Below are 12,981 nucleotides of genomic sequence, written 5' to 3' on the forward strand. Positions count from 1 at the left end.
AGGTTAAGTGAAGAGTAGCAGGCAATATCAAAGCTCAAAATAACATATATACACCATGGCAAGATGGAGGTGTATGAGACTATAAAATGCAGAGATGATGAGGACAACTTTGAGATGACGTAAAATGAATAAAACAACCAACCTTGGTGAAATATCGCATCCTTGCTGCATGAAGGCGCCCAGGGAGAACCACAGGCTATTAAAAATCCCAAAGTCATTAGGTGGGTCTGGAGGGCTCTGGGGGTCTTTGGCTTCATCATTCTCGTCCAGGTGCCACTCATAGGGGCTGAAACGGCTGACCAGGAAGAGCACCACGCTCACGCCGATATAGGCAAACACTATACACATCCAAATCTCATAGGCCAGTGGGTCCAGGAAGGAAAACACCCCAGGTTTGGACTTTTGAGGCTTCTTTATCATAATGGAGATACCCAGGCTCATAAAGGGCTTAGAGAAGTCTATCACTTCTTCCCGTACCAATGTTATAGTTAGAGGAGCCACAGCTATATCAGCTCTCTGAAAATGGGAAGAGGCACACTAAGAGTTAGTCTCTCAAAAAAGCATAAAGAATAAACCAAAACCCTATCCAAAAAGGTCATTACACCGGTAAACAGTGTACTGGTTTTGACTATAGTGATATAAACATTACCAAAAGGTAGTGTTTATATCACCAGTTACTGGCTATTTAAGTTATACTGTGTTAGTCATCAGGTCATCATAGTCACTGGGTAAACCTTTGGCCATACTGTAAATTTATTGAATTAATAGATGAAACACAGTGGAAAAAGTGCAGTTTAATATGTACCAAATGACAAACCATGGAAAGAGATCATCGAGAATTCGCTGTCTTAAGGGAGAGTAGGTATAGCATTATTATTCAGTCTCCTCCATGACTCAATTGGGGAGTTGGGAGACGGATGTGGAGGATCTTGTTCTCAATCAATAGAAGTTGAACTTCTACCTGACTCTCTGCAAACCTTTACCATCAGTTAGTGACAAATGATTATAGTGATAACCCTACACTGACTTGAGACCATAGAAATGTAATACAGAAGGTGAGATGGCCTATTTGGAGGTTGGGCCAGCCTCAAGTGCTCAGGGTCTCTTAATTGTATTGGCCAATTTATATATGATGAGCTACTTGATGGAGAAACAAGTCCACTATTGACAGAGAAACACAGTAATAGTGATATTAACTGCAATACGGGGGTCATCTTTATCTATCTCACCAACCCACTAGTGGGAAAGCTACTGTTGAGCAAAGTGAGTGAATTAAGAAGTCTGCATAGCTGTTAAAAAGATTTTTTTATCTTCACAATTGGTCAAAGTTTTACTGTGACTACAACTGACACTTACCCCATACACCAATTCACCCACCATCCCGTTCCACGTCTTGGTCTCTGGATCTCTGGCGCCATACTTTCCATCCGCAACTATTGACAGTTTGTATTTTATCCCCACGTGTTTCGCAATTTCAGAAGCTAAATCGACACAGTAGCCTTCATATCTGTCATTCCCATCCAGTTGCATAAAGTTTCTCTTGTACATCACATATGGAGCTTCCTGTTAATTAGACATAATGTTGAGTATGAAGTCAGGAAAATTACATCAGTCACAGTGGCCAGACCATTTCGGTCACATGAGGCCTTAGTTGGGTTGCATGCAGGCATGCTTGGATGAAAGACATACAGACAGGGGAAACAGATAAAAGACAACAGCATGGTAAAGAAGCGTTATATAGAGTTGGTGACAGGCATGTTGTCGGGGCGCTAACTCAACCTCACAGCCAAATGCAGCCAGCCAGCACTGGATCGACGAGGCCTTGTGGGCCAGTGGGAGCAATTAAGCAGTATGAGAGGTATAAAGAGGGAGAGCAGGGTGTTAGCGGGATTCCCTCATGCTAACCCAGTCAGAAGTCTGCACTGGTGGATATATATGGGGTGCTTATGGGGCAGGGATGGGGGGGGGTCCACTAGCCTAGTGCTCTGCGAGGTCAGACAGGGTGAGGCGGGTCGTATGGGGCATTTTCCAGTTCATAAAGTAAATATCAGTGACAGCAGACAGATTAGAGAATGTCAGATTTTTTTTAAGGGCAGCAGAACGGTCAATGAGCAGGGATGCAAAGTTAACCCAGGTTATTGTAATTATCCGATAAATTCGATGTCGCCACATCTAATAACACCACTGTTTGACATGGCAAAAATTACCAAATCCATATAAATTTATACTTTCTCATAAATATTGGTGTATATGTGGTTTCATTTAATTCATGATAAGATTGATGTCCCAATACATGATTAAAACATGCTTGCTATCATGTCATCTTACTCTGTCTATTCTATTCTACATCCTAAATATATATCATATCTAAATATAAATGTCTATAATAATATAGTAAATAATAAATATAATATAAATCTAATAAATATAGATAAATATCTAAATCTAAATCTATATCTAAATCTATATCTATATTCTATATCCAGTGTGTTACAACAACAAGATGTTGGGCTTACTGTGTAGGACAGTTAAACAATCTCTATGTTGCTGTGTACTTGATTTATTGTGAGATTTCGTGTGCACAAGACCAAGGGTTAGGGTTAACCCTGACTTTAAGCCTGATTTCAACCAATGTTGTAATTTGCCTTTTGCTTTTCAGCTCGACAGGATTTTTGTCACCTTGTTGATGTTGAAATAGACAGAGAGGAGCTTTGTATGGGAAACTGAATAAAGCATGAAATCCACCCTTTCACATCAGGTAGTTCAATTCAATATGGGATTTTTCACAAGCACAATTATGGAATGTGAGAAAATACGATGTCAACCTAACAAGACAACCATTATGTATATATAATGATTGTCGATCAAATAATGGTTGATATGGGCAGGGCTGGCAGTAACACAATGACGTGGTGACAACGTTACCCATGTGCTTTTTTAAAAATTCTGACAAGATTATGCAAATAATACATCTAATATGACAATGTATGATTTTTTTACATTCTGAATTTGCCTAAGATGAGCACATAATAGGCAAAGCCAGAAACAATGGCAGGCCATGGTTTTAAATGTAAGATAAGGCGTACCTTATCTTACATTTAAAAATGGCCAGTGATCACGAACTTATTTGTTTTCGTGTCCTTCACTAAACTAGCATCTGTCTAAACCTTAAGCCAAACTATTATACACTGAGGAGGCTGGTTACTTAAGTTATGATTCAGGCACCAAATTTTACGGCCAGAATTTGACATATATTTGAATGAGGAGATAAAAGAACCAGAGTTGTGCTGTCTTTGGTTGTTTATGTCCTCCTTTTGTACTCCTGGGGAGAGACAGCGGATCATTCATTGAGTGGCTTATTATCGACCTGTGATGTCACTGACGATTTACTTAACGAGGGGGAAACTCGTATTTTACTTACGTATGCACTGAATGTGAAAATGATGATAATCGCTACAGTTTATCATTACCAAAGCCGTTATTGTGATGTCACTGCTACAACAGGCCACCGTAATATAGAAAATCAAAATGCTTTGACACCCACACGGATACAGTTGAAACACTCTTTGTGAATCGACTGTTTCAACATGTAGTGAGTGGATGGAAAGCAACAAAACAAAACAATTCTAGCCTCCCAGGACAGAATGCAACAATGGACACCTTGACCTTGAGTGGCAGAAATCTTTAGGTGGAACATTTAAAACCTGCTTGGAAAGTGTACCATAATAGTAGTGACCACAATTGTTCGGTTTTCCACAGAAGAGGACTCGTTGGTGACCTGCTGATCCATTATATATACAAATTTTTCGTATTCGTTCCAGTAGCCGATCTGAAAGTGACATAAAAGTTGACAGTTATTACAAGAAGCAATGAGACATTTTTTTTTTACAGTAGAGCCTCCAAGTACATATGAGTTGGAAGGCTCTGTCTGTATAGATGAAAACAATGTTTTTCATGCCGGATGTATGCCATAACAACTCATATTGGCAGTTCTCATCTCACCTGTATTAGACCTTAGCAGAGGAGTATCTATCTACCCCTGGCTAACCTCCTCTGACTTTGTTCCTTTACATAACAAGACGAGGATGATTAGTATCCTGATGATATTCTTATATCAGTGAAATAAACTTGATAGCGTAAATATGGCTTATCTATCAAATTCAGTCAGTGGCTTTACAATTCAAATTATGCTAATTGCATTACAAAGTGTGGCAAAAAACAAAAACAAAGCTGTTGGTCCATTGCTCTCTAACCTGAGATTTCGATGATTCCACATGTTCATGGTCTTAAAAAAAACTATATCCTAACTTTTATTGCTCCATCTCAATACTTACTTGACGATCACTGCATGCTGCATCACAGTGAGTGTGGATCTATGGCTCGCTGTGCTGAACGGGGTCTTGTGAGCTGAGTTATGTAGACAGTGTGGGGCCAGTTTCTTTTGGTGCAATCTTTTGTGAGAACGATCAGGGTCATGGAGCTAGCATGGCTATACAGCGTTTTGGCTCTTCGTGTGTGTATGAATATGTCTTTACTTTTGTCTGTTTATGTGTCAGTGACTGAGTCAGTCATTCAGTCAGTAAGTTTGCTTGTCTGTGTTTCACTTAGGTACCCTGTTTGTCTGTCTCTGTGTCTGTATGTGCTGACAACCTCGCTGTTGTCAGACTTGGTGGATCCTGTAGGTTGCTCACTAAAACCAATCATCCCAGATCACAGAGGGAACACGTAGGCCCAGTCAGACTCCAGTATCTGAAGGTAAATAAATGCTGCAGGAGCAGATACAAGTCGATGCCTTTGTGCTGGAGAGGCCTCAGATGAGCGTAGCACAGAAGTGTTAAAACTTAGCTTTCTTGTACGTGACTACATAGGAGTGAATTGTTATTAATACATAACTTATCTAACTGTATTCTATATGCACTGATATCTATATGTTAATCATATTTGTGTAATGCACTTAATCAGTTGTGACACATTTTTCATGGAAGAGTAAATACATCATGGTACTGTATAATTGTCCCCGGCGCCAAGGACATTTACCTTCCTGGCACCTCCCGACTTCATCTCGTAGATGTCGATAGTGTAGTTGGATCTCCGGCCAAATGTGTCAAACTGGATGTTGCCTGTCATGCCTTGTACTTGAACCTGCCAGACATCAACATGGAGACTGATAATAAACATGGAGACTGATAGAAACAATACAGTCCAAATGAACTACATTTGTATCTTAAGTTGATTAACGTCACAATCCCTAACATCACCCATGCAGTACACTTGCGTTACATAGTGCAACATTTACAGTAAATAAAGAGTAAATCTTTACCCAATAATGGCTGAAAAACATAACTGCTTTTGTTTTATAGGTTTTCAGAGTTATAGGATCTCCCCCCCTCCCTTTTTTCCCCTCCTCACTTGTATCCAGCCAATTACCCAACTCTTCCAAGCCATCCCCGTCGCTGCTCCACCCCTCTGCTGAGCCGGGGAGGGCTGCAGACTACCACATGCCTCCTCCAATACAAGTGGAGTCGCCAGCTGCTTTTTTCACTTGACAGTGGAGAGTTTTGTCAGGGGGACATGGCGCATGGGAGGATCACGCTATTCCCCCCAGCTTCCCCTCCCCCCTGAACAGGCGCCCCGACTGACCAGAGGAGGTGCTAGTGCAGCGACCAGGACACATACCCACATCCGGCTTCTCATCCGCAGACACGACCAATTGTGTCTATCGGGACACCCAACCAAGCCGAAGGTAACACAGGGGTTCGAACCACTGAGCCCCGTGTTGGTAGGCAACAGAATAGACCGCTACGCTACCCGGATGTTCACATTTTTGATTCTGGCACTAACACAGAGAAAGAAGTATGTGACCCAGCAACATGATCTTTTCCATTCCTTTTTATTATGATAGCTAGCTATCGACCATATGGAGAAAGCTTTATTTTGCACAGAATAGAAAAAAATGACAACAACGCTTAAAAAGGAAAGAAAACTAACACTAAAGATGATAAGAATGACATTCTCCAACACATCACCGAAGGGCCTGTCCTACCATTTTGAGCGCTCTCTCTATGTCAATCCCTTGGCTCCATGGGACAGCTGGGTTGGCCAGGCAGTCCCCAGCGCTCCCTCTGCGAGATACATCCACTCGCTGGCGCCGAAGGTACCGGAAGGCTTCCACAATCACCAGTATAGCATCATGGGTCAGAGCTGACGTATACTGAGAGACAGTGACGCTGACTTGATTAAAACATAAAGACACAACCTAACACTGCTAATCACTAGTGGATCTCTGATCTGTCATTTTGATCAGTGCATTCAAAATCAATAGTGTGTCTGTAGAGCACTTCATAGAGGTTAAGAACAGGGCTACTGGTGTATATAATAAGAAAATCACAGCTCTACATCAACATTGAATTAAAAGAACATGAGAGGAGTGGTTACAGCCGGTATTTGCTTAGAATATGGCAGCCACATTGTGTAAAAACAATCTTTTGTTAACCTAGCAGTTGACAAGTAGCGATTTTGGCGATGTCTCACGGAACGGTTAATTGGCTGTATTCAGAGTAAAATATGTTTTATTTTCTGCACTGGGTTTGGAAGGAAGGGAAGAAAACGGGAAAGAAAGAAAACGCCTTTTCAAGACGTAAACTATATGTAACATCAACAGCTATGCCATACTGACCTTCAGTGGAGCATTCTTGGCCTCAGGAAATTCTCTTTCATCCAAGCGTTCCCAGCGCTGGAGAAACTGCTGGACAATTGTGCTGTCTGGGTTGATAATCTGGAAGCCTGTGATGTTGGCTCCGCCAGAGAAAACTTTGTCCAGACTTATGTTGGAAAAGCCCTGACAGCAAAGAGTATGACTGTTTGAATACATACTAAAGGAAACTAGCCTGTCAGTGCAGCACGGAGCTATTTACAGATGGGGGGGGGGGGGGTGAGAGTTAAATAAATAATAAATTGCAAGCAAGTATATTTGTGTGAATAACTACCAGGCAGAATAGAAAACCAACAGTGCTGCTGGTACTTCAAGGACCAGATTGACAACTACCACCTTAGTTTATAATGTGTTTAGTACTGTGCTAGTTTGTGATGGTTTTGACTGCTGAGGTTTAGGTTGGACTGTGTCATGTTCTCACCAAGTTGGCAAGGATGTAGTGGTATCCTCTGCTGTTCTTCCCCAGGCTCACTGCCTATAAGAGAAAGAGAGGCTTGAGCTGCGATACCATGACTATGTGACAGACTGTTAGGCCTCCTAATCACAGGGTATGTATGGCTTGTACCATATTGTACAGAAAATATATGCACCCTCCCTGTGATTTGCATGTACTGAGTTTCAGAAACTGCAAAGAGTGCCACCTTTAAAACCAGAGGTTCAGTTGGATTTCTTGAGTTAGTTTTTTTTTTTTTTCCCAAAACAACCCCAGGTGTTTATTGTGTGCAAGAGAGATAATGTGAGGGAGGGAGAAAGAACAAAAAAAGACAACTAGAGAGGCAGATGTAAGGCTGTGGGGGTGACTTTGCATGTGTCTCACTGTGTGCGTGGGTGATACTCTGATTGTGTGTGTGTGTGTGTGTGTGTGTGTGTGTGTGTGTGTGTGTGTGTGTGTGTGTGTGTGTGTGTGTGTGTGCTTCAGAGAGATAGCAAGAGAGAGAGTATGATGATAGGGCTTGTTCCTTTCTATTAACTTCAGCATGTAAAATAAGGTCAGCGTTCAGACAAACTTCCCTTTCATAATGCAGCTGTATGTGCTCCAAAGTACGCCTTTTTCTACTGAGGACTTTGGCTTCATTCTTAACAACAACAATAATAGTAATAATACATTTTATTTATACAACACTTTTCAGAGTACTCAAAGATGCTTTACATAAATTCAAATGAACATAAAAGCAACACACCAAAAACATAAAACACACACAACATTAATCACACATTAAAGCAATTCTGAAGAGGTGAGTTTTTATTAATGATTTGAATGTGGACAGATGGGTGCAGTCTCTGATGTGTTTTGGGAGGGAGTTCCAGAGGTAGGGGGAAACTATGGAGAAGGCTCTGTTGTCCCAGGTCCGGTGCTTGGTCTTGTGTGGTGGAGACAGGAGGTTGGTATCAGAGGAGAAAAGGCTGTGGGAAGGAGTATGGTAGTGGAGCAGATCAGTGAGGTGGGAGGGGGCCCAGTTATGGAGGACTTTGTGAGTGAGAAGAAGGACTTTGTCGGCTTTGTGTCGATGCAGTTGCCCACTGGGGACTGGGGTTCGCGCCCCGGTCTCGTCAGATCCGACTATGGCCGGACTCGATGAAGCAGCAATCATTGGCAAACGCTGTCTTCGGGAGGGGGGCGGAGTCGGCTTGTGTTCGTCACGTGAATGCGTCTCTGTGTGTGTCGGAAGAAACAGTGGTTCGGCCTGGAGTCGCCTTGTCACGAAAGTGGGGAGGCGGTCTCCTTCGAGACTGCCGGCCGGACAGATGCAGTTGGCGAATGCATGCAGTACGAGGGTGGGTGTTTGAATTAAAATAGGGATCAATTGGCCACTAAATTGGGAGAAAAAAAGGGAAAAATCAGAAATAAATTTAAAAAAAAAAAGAAAAAAAGAAGGACTTTGAATTGGATCCATTGTGAGACAGGGAGCCAGTGGAGGTTCAGGAGGACAGAGGTGATACGGGAGTGGGAGTGGGTGAGCAGGCGAGCAGCAGAGTTCTGGATGTACTGGAGTTTGTTTACGACTTTGGATGATGAGCCATAAAGAAGGCTGTTGCAGTAGTCAATTCTGGATATGATGAAGGCATAGATCAAGGTTTCAGCAGCAGATTTCATCCCCGCCAAACGAACCACCAAACTCCTCTCCCTTGGCCTCAACCCCCCCCCACTCCCCCTCTGTAACTGGACCCTGGACTTCCTGACCAACAGACTTCAGTCTGTTAGGTTAGGTGACCACACCTCCTCTACCTGACCCTCAGCACAGGTGTCCCTCAAGGCTGTGTTCTGAGCCCCCTCCTTTTCTCCCTCTTTACCCATGACTGCCTGCCAACTCACCCTTCAAATATAATAGTTAAGTTTGCAGATGACACCACAGATGTAGGCTGTATCACCAACAATGACGAGATGGCCCACAGGGACAAGATTTAGCATCTCACATCATGGTGCACCACCAACAATCTTGTCCTCAATGTGCAGATGATGAAGGAGCTGATTGTGGACTTCAAGAGGTCTAGAAGCTGCAGACACTCCCCCATATACATCAATGAGGTGGAAGTGGAGTGTGTCTCAAGCTTTAATTTTATTGGAGTCCACATCAGCGAGGACCTCTTCTGGACATCAAACCCCCAGGCCCTTGTGAAAAAGGCCCAACAATGCCTGCATTTCCTGAGGAGGCTGAGGAGCACCCATCTATCCCCCAAAATTCTCATCAACTTCTACAAATGCACCATAGAGATCATCCTGACCAGCTGCATCTCAATGTGGTACGGCAACTGCACATCAGTAGACCAGAAAGCTCTGCAGCAGGTCGTCAAGGCAGCCCAACATATCACCGGTACCCAGCTCCCAGCCATAAAATACATTTATCACAAACGCTGCCTTCGAAGGGGTCTCAGCATCAGCAAAGATCCCACCCACCCCAACCATGGACTGTTCTCCCCCCTGCGCTCTGGGAGGCGCTACAGGAGCCTCAGAGCCCGCACTACTAGGCTCAAAAACAGCTTCTTTCCCCAAGCTGTTACCCACCTGAACCTGGCTACCCACTGAATGTCTGTAAATATGTTTGTACTCTTACTCTTCTTCTTTTTTTACTTTAGCTTTTAGTCTTCATCTGTGTATATCTTATACTATGTTTGCTGTGTTTGTCTGTCTGTCTTGCACTGTTTGGCGAAGCCACAGCTGTCATTTCGTTTTTACACATGTGCCTGCACCTTGTTTTTAATGACAATAAATTGAATTGAATTGAAATTGATTGGCAGAGAGGATTTGTTTTTTAGTTGGAAAAAGGCAGTTCTTGTGATTTGATTGATGTGCTGTTAAAAGGAAAGGTTGCTGTCGAAAATGATTCCAAGGTTGCAGATGTGTGGGGAGCAGGACAGAGTGGAGTTTCGATACTAAGGCAGAAGTTGTGGGTGGTTTTGGTAAGGGATTTGGTACCGATGATGATCATGTCAGATTTATCACAATTTAGTTTGAGGAAGTTGGCTTGCATCCATGGTTTGATTTCAGTGAGCCAGTTGGTCAGACTGGAATAAGTTGTAGTGGTGATAGATTTAGTGGCAGTAGAGCTGGACATCATCGGCATAACAATGGAAATCGAGATCATGACAACATATGATGTTACCAAGGAGGATCATGTAAAAAATGAATAGGGGAGGACCAAACACCAAACACTGGGGTCGCCTTGGGACAGAGGAGCAGTGAAGGAGGTACAGTTGTTGATGCTGATGAACTGTTGTCTGTTTGTGAGATATGACTTTAGCCAGGAGAGGGCAGTGCCGGTGATGTTTAGGGAAGATTCAAGGCAGGAGAGAAGAATGGTGTGGTTGGTGGTGTCAAAAGCAGCAGTGAGGTTGAGGGGGATGAGAATAATGAAGTGGCCAGAGTCTGTGAAGAGGAGGAGGTTGTTAGTGATTTTAAGGATGGCTATTCTGTGCTGTGCTGTGAGTGGAAACCAGATTAAATTGGTTCAAAATGGTCGTTGGAGATGAGGTGAGCTATGAGTTGGGCAGTGACAACATGTTTCAGTATTTTTGACAGAAAGGGGAGATTGGCAATAGGCCGGAAATTGCTCATTATATCAGGGTCCAGGTTTTTTGAGGGTGGGGGTTACAGCAGCCAGTTTAAGCATATGGGGGACTAAACCAGAGCTGAAGAAGGAGGTAATGATTTTTGTGATGAGTGAAGAGATAGCTGGGAGACCGTCCTTAACAAGATTGGGTGGGATGGGATCCCGAACACAATGGAGATTCTCATTCCTACCATAAAGTTGGACAGCTCCATTGGTGACACAGGGGAGGGACTTTTACAGGGGCTGAGTGGGTGGGTGGGGGGTGGAGAGGTGGGTGGGGAGAGGGTGGGGGAGTTGGTCAGGTTGCTGTAGATGGTGTCAATTCTATTTTGGAAAAATGAAAGAAAAGCGTTGCACTTGTTAATTATGAAGGAATTGGAGGAATTTCCACTGGGTTTGAGAAGTTTGTTTATTGTACACCTTATACACTCTGGTGGAGCCAGAGTGTATGAGTTGTGAGTAGTAGGTGGACGGGGCTGTGATGAGAGCATCATTGTATTGTTGAGGGTAGTCTGTGCAGGCTTGCAGATGCACTGTTAAACCGGGTTCCTTGTAAATTCTTTCGAGCTGATGCTTATAGGATTTAATTTGATGGAGTTCAGGAGTATGCCACGGAGCTGAGTGTGTGAATGAGACTGTTTTGATTTTAATGGGGTCCAGCTGATCAAGACAGGAGGCGAGTGAACCATTTTAATAATTGACACGATCGGAGGGATTATCAGACAGCAGGGGAGGCAGACATTGTACTGGCAAGAGAGGCAGAAAGAACTGAGGGGGAGATAGATTTGAGATTTCTGAAGGATATTATGTGTTTGGCTTTCAGGATGGGGATAGGGATGTCAATTACTATGGTGATTGCCAGGTGGCCAGAGATATTGAGGTTGAGGCTGGAGAGTTGATGTATTGTGAGGCCAGTGGAGCAGACCAAATCCAGGATGTGGCCACAGCTATGAGTGAGGAAGTTTGATATGTGTGTGAAGTTGAAGCATTGTAGCAGTTCCAGCAATTCTATGGAAGACTTACAGTCAGTGTCATCAATGTAGTTATTAAAATCACTCAGGAGGAGAACGGAAGGTGAGATGGCACATAGCTGGGTCAGAAAATTAGAGAAGTCAGACAGAAAGGAGGGGTTTGGCTAGGGGGGGATGGTAGATATCGGAAGTGACCAAAGGAGTGGGACCAGAGAATTGGAAGACAAAGTGTTTGAAAGAATGAGTGGCAGGAATGGAAATGATGATTGTTTCAATGTCCTTCCTGTGAACAGCAGCAACACCACCTCCCCGCCCCTCAAGATGAGCCTGTAGGTGTTGTCTGGTTTAGTGAGAAATAATTCAGGGTTTTATGCCAGGTTTAAGTGAGGCAGAGGAAATCAAGGTTGCTGTCAGTTATAAAATCATTCGTCCGCGGTGGCGTAGCGGTCTAAGCATCGGCTTGGTGTCGATGCAGTTGCCCACTGGGGACTGGGGTTCGCGCCCCGGTCTCGTCAGATCCGACTATGGCCGGACTCGATGAAGCAGCAATCATTGGCAACGCTGTCTTCGGGAGGGGGGCGGAGTCGGCTTGTGTTCGTCATGTCTCTGTGTGTGTCGGAAAAACAGTGGTTCGGCTTGGATTCGCCTTGTCACGAAAGTGGGGAGGCGTCTCCTTCGAGACTGCCGGCCGGAGAGATGCAGTTGGCGAACGCATGCAATACGAGGGTGGGTGTTTGAATTAAAATAGGGATCAATTGGCCACTAAATTGGGAGAAAAAAGGGAAAAATCAGAAATAAATTTAGAGTTATAAAATCATTCAGAATGAGGCTTTTGTTCTTGAGTGAACGTGTGTTGAGCAAAACCACTTCAGATGACATTGCTTTATGATTGGCTGTGAGGACTGAGGAAGGGGATGGACATTGGACTGATTCACATGTCGTTTGTTGTGGTGACGGTGAGCGAGGGTAATGACGTCTGTTGGTAATGCTGTCAGGAATGGGAAGAGGTAGAACAGCAGTGTGAACATAATATAAGGCGGAGCCGGCATGAGTGAAATATGTAACAGACATTGTTGTGGGCAAAGGGGAAGAAAGGGATTCAGGATGGCACGTGTGTGATGTAAATAGTCAATCATGTGTGGAGGACAGAACAGTGTGCTGCAAATTAGCAGCAAGCATGTGTCTACCTAGCATGTTCAAGTGAAGACCGTCTCTTCTATACAGAGAGGAGTGCTCCCAGAACAAGTGA

At 43.6% G+C, this 12,981-nt stretch overlaps 1 protein-coding gene across 1 annotated transcript in view; it reads right to left on the reverse strand.

The window, feature by feature from the left end:
- Nucleotides 1–12,981, reverse strand: part of LOC130117212 (glutamate receptor 3-like) — a 119,521-nt gene that overhangs the window by 49,040 nt on the left and 57,500 nt on the right. Inside the window, exons 5-11 of the mRNA XM_056285386.1 lie at nt 7,134–7,187; nt 6,677–6,838; nt 6,044–6,211; nt 5,038–5,142; nt 3,722–3,829; nt 1,357–1,563; nt 143–516 (exon numbers count right to left, since the gene is read on the reverse strand). Of these exons, the coding sequence (XP_056141361.1) occupies nt 143–516; nt 1,357–1,563; nt 3,722–3,829; nt 5,038–5,142; nt 6,044–6,211; nt 6,677–6,838; nt 7,134–7,187 (1,178 nt within the window). The remainder of the gene's footprint in view (nt 1–142; nt 517–1,356; nt 1,564–3,721; nt 3,830–5,037; nt 5,143–6,043; nt 6,212–6,676; nt 6,839–7,133; nt 7,188–12,981) is intronic.

This window comes from Lampris incognitus, chromosome 8 (assembly GCF_029633865.1).
Source record: "Lampris incognitus isolate fLamInc1 chromosome 8, fLamInc1.hap2, whole genome shotgun sequence".
Classification (NCBI taxonomy): domain Eukaryota; kingdom Metazoa; phylum Chordata; class Actinopteri; order Lampriformes; family Lampridae; genus Lampris; species Lampris incognitus.